The sequence below is a fragment of the Prionailurus bengalensis genome, chromosome D3, assembly GCF_016509475.1.
Source record: "Prionailurus bengalensis isolate Pbe53 chromosome D3, Fcat_Pben_1.1_paternal_pri, whole genome shotgun sequence".
In the NCBI taxonomy this organism is placed as follows: Eukaryota; Metazoa; Chordata; class Mammalia; order Carnivora; family Felidae; genus Prionailurus; species Prionailurus bengalensis.
Window position 1 is genome coordinate 5,365,218 of NC_057356.1, and position 8,442 is coordinate 5,373,659.

General features: G+C 60.4%; 1 protein-coding gene across 1 annotated transcript in view; it reads left to right on the plus strand.

The window, feature by feature from the left end:
- SCARB1 (scavenger receptor class B member 1) overlaps nucleotides 1–7,848 on the plus strand; it is an 83,073-nt gene extending 75,225 nt beyond the window's left edge. The window contains exon 12 of the mRNA XM_043557322.1: nucleotides 7,687–7,848. Coding sequence (XP_043413257.1) covers nucleotides 7,687–7,749 — 63 coding nt within the window. The 3' untranslated portion in view covers nucleotides 7,750–7,848. The remainder of the gene's footprint in view (nucleotides 1–7,686) is intronic.
- Nucleotides 7,849–8,442: the final 594 nt, after the last annotated feature.

Below are 8,442 nucleotides of genomic sequence, written 5' to 3' on the forward strand. Positions count from 1 at the left end.
CCTGGGGAGCACATCGAAACCTAAATCAGAGACTGCGCTGAAAAGGGGGGGGGGTCTCGGGCATTTCTGAAAGGCCACCGACGTTTTTCAAATGCCTTTTTGCGAGTCCCTTATGTCTGCGAGTCCCTACACATTCCTCCTGGGAGGAAGAATTCCCTGCATTTTACAGATGAGGAAGTTGAGGCTCAGAGAGGTTGAGTGAGCCGCTCCAAGCTGCACAGCCAGGCAGCGCGGGAGCTGGGATTCCAACGTAGCTCTTCTCCCCCAAATCCTGTGTGCGTCCCCTGTGCTGATCTCTCGTGACGCGCTTGGGAACCAGAGGAAGAAACACACAGTGCCGTCCCGGGCTTCCTTCCCTTCTCAAGGCGACTTCCGGCCAAGGCAAGCTTTGTGCTTTCTGGGTTTGATTATCTTCACCCTGTTGGCTGAGAACCTACTGTGTGCCCGGCCCCGCTAAACCCCACCTGCGTCCCCTCGTCCCACGCTCACCATGGCCCGTGACGGAAACTATCCTTATCCCCATTGTACAGGAGAAGCCCTCGAGGCTCGTGGATGTGACCTCCGTAGCCAGGTGGCCAGCTGGTCTAGGGCAGTTCTGTGGCACTGATGCGACACAGGGCTCTGGAGGCGAAGAGCGGGGTCAGCGGGAGGCGGAGGGTCACCGAGCTTCAGGTGTGTGTCCCCCGGGGGCCCATTGGCAGGGACCTGCCGTGGCTTGTTGTCTCTGGCCGTGACCCCAGGGCAGTGCAAGTTCTAGGGTAACTCCAGGTCGTGTCCCGGGGGGAAGGGATGGCCTTGGACCAGACCAGGGGGCGCAAGCCAGTGGCCCACAGACATGTTGACTTTGGCTTACACCGTGTGCAGGGGGGAAACAAAAACTAAACTAGCGGCCGAAATTTCAAACTCGAGGGAGTTCGTACAAAACCTGCGCTTCGGCTACTTTTGCAAAATCAGAAGATCCAGGCACCCAGGGGCCTCGCGCCTGCCTGTCCGCGGTGCCCTGGGTGACTGCTGCTTTGAGAAAGGACGAATATTCTGTGTCACCGCCGGGCCGCCCTCGCTGCCGAAATGCTGCCACGCCCTGGTGGCATTGGAGCCCGCAACCCTGCGCCGAGCCTGACCTCTTGGGAACAGACGTCCAGAAGCTGGCGGAGGGCCGTCCTGGCCACGGCAAACACATCAGCAGTGTGTGGACCCCCCCGGACTGTCCCACGGCCCAGCAGCCCCTTGTTTCCTCCCTGCTGCCGCTCGAACGTTACCCCTCGAGTCCCAGAGCCGTATCTGGAGGAGCAACGTTGAGCGGCGGGGCGCAAACCGCACGGGAGGGGGAGACGGAAATCGTGAAGGTGACGACTGTGTCCCCCCACCCCCCCGCCGAAGTCTGGGGCGGGGGGCGAGGACCTGACCCGCAGACCCTGAGAATGTGTGACCTCACGTGGCAAAGCGGCTTCGCAGACGCGGCTCAGGGAAGCATCATGAAGCAGGTAGCTCAACCCAGGTCATGCGGGTGGCCCTCTGTGGTCACGAGGGTCCTTGCGAGAGGGAGGCCGGAGGGTCCGAGTCTGAGACGGAGGCCCGAGAGGACGGAAGCAGAGGATGCCGGGACGCACGGGAGCCAAGGGGTGCGGGCATCTCGAGAAACTGCAACAGGACCAGGTTCTGCCCCCCCGAAGGAGCACAGTCCTGCCGACGTCCTGATTTTGACGTCTGGCCTCCGGAACCGTAAGAGAACAAAGGGCGGCCGCTCGAAGCCGCTGACCGTGTGCTCGCTGGCTGCGGCAGCGACGGGAAACGAACACGGTGACGCGGGGCCGCGTGGCTCCGACAGGTCCCCGCCCTGGCCTAGTGTATGTGCCTCTCTCCGCGAAGTCATTCGGTCCCGGCCACGCGATGAGAAAGTGAGGCTCAGAGAGGGCGAGCCACTGGCCCCGGGTCGCACAGCCCGTGAGGGCTCAGTGTGCACTTGGAGCCCGTGGGGCTTCAGGTCTGCCTTTCCTGCTGTGCTGGGCATTCTTCAGTCGTCCTCCGGTCCCACCCCGTCCCTCTCCACTTTGCCCTTGTCCTGGAGGGCGACCGGGTGGCGGCCCCTCCTTGGGCTACCGGCCGGGTTCAGCCCGTGGGCGGCACTGGTGGCGGTGGGAGGCGGTGGGAGGAGGAGGGCCCTGCAGCCTCCAGGGCCCTCCCGGCTCCCACTGCCCCTGCCCGGCCCTGCCCGCCTCTCTGCCAATAGTTCCCCTGATTCAAACCTCTCCAACCGCTGGTCCCGGATTCCACGTCTCGCTCCACGTTCGGGGGCCACCGCGGCCGGTCCACATGCCGCCCCGTGGGGTGGGTCTAAGAGCCCATTTTGCAGCAGAGGCAGAAAAAGGCCCAGAGAGGTTGAGTTGCTCCCCCAAGCTGACCAGCTGGCTAGTGATACGGCCAGGATCTGAGCCCAGGCCACCCTCTGCCCTGCACCCCGTCTCCCTAACTGCGGCTGTGACTGGGCATGTCCCCTCCCCGCCAGCCCTGGGTTTCCTCCCCTGTTAAATAAAGAGAATTCTAGTAACTGCCCCAAAGGATGGATGGGAAGATTTCGCTCCTTCTCAGCTGTAGATACAGGGTCTGGTTTTGTACTTACCCGCCCCCCCCCTTTCCTCCACCCATCTAGAAACTATGGATTGTGTGCCAGTACCACACCGAGCCGGGTGTCCCCTGGGGGCAAAATCACCCCTGCTTGGGAACCATCGGGTTGAGTCTGAGCGTTGACTGTTTTTGAGTTTCGACTGTTTGACTGAGTTTTGACTGTGTTTGGAGCGAGGAGGCTTTTCAAGATGTGACTCAACGTGGCCCGTCTCGCCCCAAAGTGTCCCCAGAAATGCCCATCGCGTGAGCCCCACTTGTGGTTGCCCCTCGAGTCTCCAAAAGCCCTTTCCGTCGGTGTCTGCTGTCTCTTTCTCCGCCCGTTCCAGAGCCCCTGGAACCCCTCCCGGAACCCCGTTCCCCGGGAACTCTGGCAAATGTTTCTTCTGTTCTTGAGGCCCCAGAGGGGCTGCAAGGGGGGATTTCCTCCAGACGCCCTTCCCTCGACCTCCCTGCCCCGAAGGGAATTAATTTCCGGGGGGGGGGGGGGGAATCACTGCCTGTCTCCTCTGTGCTAACCACACACCGTCTTTGCAAGACTAGAGTTAGTGGGTGTCACTGGGTGTGGGGAGGGTGGAGGCCCCCTGATTTGGGGGAGGGGGCGGGGGGGAGGGGGCTCGGGGTCGGCAGGAAGCCCGGCTGCCGCCCTGGAGTCCTTGCCTCCCTGCCACGTCCTGCCACCCTGCGAGCTTTGAGCTTTGTCATTGAAGAGGCAGGACACATACGGGGCCCCAAGATATCCATCTGTCTCCCTCATTTGCAAGCCCTGAATGAAATCCTTCAGCATTTCCCGACAGGGCAGAATGTGGCAACTCCCAACGAGCTATTTATGGGCCATTTTTTTTCGGCATTACTTGCATATTATAATTAAGAGATAATGTCAGTGGAATAGAACATTGTCACCGGGTAATGGTCTCCCGCTGCTTCCGAAATGTCAAGGCAAAGTCACAGCATTTATCAAAAATAAATGTTGGCGGGAAGACGCGACGTTTGTTTTCACAGCAGGGACATTAATCCCGGGACAACGATATGGCAATGTCTTGATTTCTCTTTTCCGGAGTGATGGATGCCAGGGGACGGTCCCGGCTGATGGATGTAGGGTCTTGCCGGTGGGTGGGTGGGTGGGCGGGGGGGGGGGGGAGGCTGGCTGGGGACAGAGGTGCCAGCTGCCTGGCCGGGTGCGGCTGGCGGGAGGGTGCTGGCTGGCTGTCCCCAGCCGCTGCCCAGAATCCGCAAACTCACGGGGCGCGGACCTGGCTCCCGATTGGGCAGGTGCGTCTCCTGCTGCTGGCGGCGGCCTGCTCATTGGGTAGGCAGAGGACGGACATTTGGTGGGGATCCTCCTTCCTGCCACCACGCCGGTCCCTGGGGAGTGGGCTCGGTGACGCAGAGGCCTACCCCGGGGCGGCCTCCGTCTCCCCATCGCTGCCCACGAGGAGGCCCGGGGCTGCAAGGGGCAGCCAAGGCACCCGGCCACCGGCCGCCGCTGGCGATCGGGGACCCGCCCCGCCACACTTTGCCACGGGGACCTCTAACTGAAGGGGACCTCTAACTGAAGTCGGCCTCCACGGCTGCCCCGAGGGATCTTCCCCAAGTGCACGGCCGGTCCTGCAGCATGAGGCTGAACTCCCTGTGGGCCCTCCGGACAGTCTCGCCCCCCTGAGGATTTCAGCACAGCCTTCCCAACGTCCTTGCCTACCGTCTGAGCAGCCCGGCTCTGTCCCCCTGCCGGCCCAGGCCTTCACCCTTCCTTCCGCCTGGGACTCCCCTCCCCGCTCCTGCCTACGCACAACCCCTAGCCTGGCTGTCTCTCACTTCTCCAGGCCTCCGTTTCATCGCCTCCTCCTCCAGGAAGCCTTCCCTGACTTCCCAACCTGGGACATGTGCTTTCCCTGCGGTCTCTAGGCTTCAGCCCTTCCCCGGATCATAACCAGCATGAGTACTTGGGTCTGAGTCTGTCTCCCCCGCCTTCTCAACTGCGGGTGCCGCGAAGTCAGCTCTGTTCCTGGATACAGAGAGTAGGTGTTTAACGATAGGTATGTGCTGGAACAGTTGGATGGTTGGAGGCCTTTCATGTGAGTCCGTATGAGTTACCTACTGGCAGAATAACGCCGCGTAACAAGTGGCCCCAAATATCAGTGACCTCAACCAGGAAGCACGTATTCGAGCCGTGAGTCTGCGGGCCGGCAGCTGAGGCTGGGCGAGGGTGGAGGTCTCCTGTCTCAACTGGGCATATGCACGTGCCTGGGGTGGCCGGCCGGTGGCTGCTGGCGGGGCTCTGTGTCCCCTGGTCTCTCCTCCAGCCAGCTTGCCCGGGGCGAGAGCCTCGGTGACAGCAGAGGGGTGGGAGGGCAGGCAGGAACACACCCCTGCTTTCATTGGCTGGAACCGGCCTCGAGGCCCGTGAAGGGCACGGAGACGGGTCGGGGTGTGGAATTGGGACCTTCAGGGCAATCTGGCACAGACTGAGTCAAGTTCTTACGACATCCAGCCGGCTGCTCACCTCTCACGGTGTGCGAACGGTCTCGCGGCGTTCGGTATGTTCGCATCGTCACACGAGTCTCCGGAACTCTCAGCTGTCAAACCCACCTTCTGTCCCCGAGAAGCACTGACTCCCCGGCCCCCTCCCCGGCCCCTGGCGCCCACCATCCTGCTTTCTGTCTCTATCAACGTGGCTCCTCTGGGCGCCTCGTGTAAGTGCGGTCAGGCCGTATCCGTCCTTCAGCGGCTGGCTTCATTCACTCAGCATCGTGTCCTCCAGGCTCGTCCATGGGGGAGCAGGGGTCAGAAAAAGGTCTTCTTTTCTTTTCTTTTCTTTTCTTTTCTTTTCTTTTCTTTTCTTTTTTTTCCAACGGGTCTCCTTTTTCAAGGCTGAATAATACTCCATCGTGTGGCTAGACCACATTTTGCTTATCCATCCGTCCGCAGCTGGGCACTTGGACGGCTCCCGTGTTTTAGCTACCGCGAATCGCGCTGCTACGAACATAGAGCGTACAGATACCTCTTCAAGACCCTGCCCCGACCCTTCTGGGTATACGCCCAGAAGCAGGACTGCCGGACAAGAGGTAGTATGTGGTCGCCTGGCGGGGAAAGCCTCTGAGGCAAGAACCGTGATCACACGTTTGACAGGCGTCAACTGGGCAAGCTCCAGGGTCCCGGGGCCTGGTTTGGATCCCAGCTCTGCTGATTCCTAGTTGTGTTTTCGCACGTGAGTTGCCTGCGCTGAGCCTCAGGGTTCTCCTCTGTGAAATGGGGATAAGAATAGTATGGATCCGTGAAGGGAGAAGGGAGAATGAGGCACAGAGCCCACGCTCAGCAGATAAAACCCACGTGTTGTTTTAGGCAAAGTTCTTGTCTGATGATCATGCCTGTGACACCTCTCCCCCTTCTCCCCCGACCCCGGGGCGGGGTGGGGGGTGGGGAGGGGGAATGTGTTGTAGCTGACCTGCCTTTAAGCTCTATAGGAACACACCCTGAGTTTTTCTGCCCCGGGGAAGCCCGAGGGATGGGCTGGGCTGGGCTGCGGGAAGGGTGAGGGCTGGTGACAGTGTGGCCGTGGGCAGGGCAGGAGGGAGGTTTCCTGCCTTCACAGATGTTCAGCTTCCTGATTCAGAGGCCTCCCCAGCCAGGCCTCCTCCTCCCCTGTGCAGATTGCAATTTCGGCCCGGCAGGAAGAGAGAAATGAGCTTGCATAATAGAGGAACATTTGGTTCTTTCGGCTGGGCCTGGAGAGGGGGAAGGTTTTTGTGCTGAGCGCGGGGGCAGACTGGAGAGGTTTCCTGCGTGCTGGGCGGCCGTGGGGGAGGCCGGGCCACCAGGAGGGAGGGTTGTGCTGAGGGCCAGATGGACGTGGGGGGGTGTGGGGAGGCTTCCTCGGGGAAGAGCAGACAGGGAGGGGGCCGGGGGCTCTGCGACTTTGCTGTTTTCAAGAGATAGGAGAGAGCGCTCCGGGGAAACCACACGGGGCAGCACTGTGGCCTCGGGGACTCTCGGACAAACACGCAGCCGTGGTAGGCTGTCCCTCTGTCCTGGGGCCCTTCGGGACACTTCCTCCTCAGCCCAGAGAGACCTGTGACCTCAGCAGGTCTCAGCCGAACCTGAACTTCCTGATCCAGGGGGATGGGTTTGAGCCGCCACGGTGGGGCCTCCCCAGGATCCCCAGGCCGGACGAGAACGAGAGACACAACTGAGCACAGGCTGGCCGAGGTCAGGAGGCAGGTCCCCAGATGTGACAGCCCCACCCGCAATTGGCTCTGTTGTTTACCAGAGGCCCGAGCTGGGACAATCCCCGAGTAGGGGGAGCAGATTCCGGGCCAGGGTATGGGGTACAGGATCGGGACGGACTCTCGGAAGGATCTTGTAATTCTCGACACGTCGTTCGCGTCCCTGACCTGGGTTTGTCCTCACGACGGTGCGGGGAGCTCAGTCTTCGCACAAGTATTTGCCGAGCATCTACTCTGTCCCAGGCCTGATCCAGGTGCTGGAGCTTCCGCAGTGAGCAGAGCAGATACAGGGCCGTGCACCCCGGGAGGTTCCGTTCCGGGGGAAAAGGCAGGTGCGCAGCAAGGAAACACGTCGCGCCCGCGTGGAGGGCGCACGGCTGGCCTCCGCTCTTCTCCCTTCCCCACAAGAGCGGAAGTCCCCTGCTCTGACCTGCTTTAGCCAAACGAATGAAGTGTCCCTGATGCTGTGCCTGGTCCTCAAGGGACCTTGTCCTTTTCTGCACCTTTGCCATCGTGTGGGACAAACACTGATCCACGGGGGGTTGAGAGACAGGTGGGCCAGCCAAGCCGGGCCTGGATCAGCCCCGGGTAGGGGTGTAACTGATAATGCGTGACGGTTTATTTTACAATTGTATTTTAAAGTAATCTCTACCCCCCACGTGGGGCTTGAACCCCAAGACAAGAGCCACACACTCTACCAACTGAGCCAGCCAGGTGCCCCGTGTGATTGTTGTTTGAAGCCACTGAGTTGAGGGGCCGCTTGTTACGCAGCATACTGGTGACGACGGCTGGCTGACGAAACCTGCTATTGCTAAGTGCTGTTATTAACCTCATTCTGTAGACAAGGACGCTGAGGCCCAGAGTGGGGAGAAGAGCTTCTCAACATTACAGTTCACGTGTCTAAGCCCGGACAAGAACCCGGCTGCCTTGACTCCAGCTGGCTTACTCATTCCCTCAGCACGTTTTTATTGAGGACCTACTATGAGTGTATAATTGTATTGGGAGCTGGAGATACCACAGTGAAAAGGACATCCCTTCTGCAAGCAACGTTGGTTTAGAAGAACTTCTCCTGGGGCGCCTGGGTGGCCAGTCGGGTAAGCGTCCGACTCTTGATTTCGGCTCAGGTCATGATCTCACGGGTCATGAGTTCGAGCCCCGCACTGGGCTCTGCGCTGACAGTGTGGAGCCTGCTTGGGATTCTCTCTCTCCCTCCCGCTCTCTGCCCCTCCCTCGCTTGCGCTGTTTTTCTCTCTCTCTCTCTCCCTCTCTCAAAATAGATAAACATTTTGGAAAAAAAACGACTACTCTTGTCTTAGGGTTTCAACAGAAGTAGAGACTTGATAAGCCCCATCACGTGGTACGTACACCCACCCAGAACTGCTCACGGCCGGGCCGGGGTGCGGGGCTCCAACTGGCCAGGCCGGATCATGTGTTCACCCTCTGTTGCTGGGGGAAGGGATGGCCTGACCTGAACCATATGGCCTGAGAGCCCAGGAGGGGGGGTTTTTCCCAAAGAAAAAGTGGGTGCTGTTCACCCTTCAGGAGAGGAAGGAGATGCTGGGCAGAGAAGAAAGCAACGCTCACCCCAGACATCTGG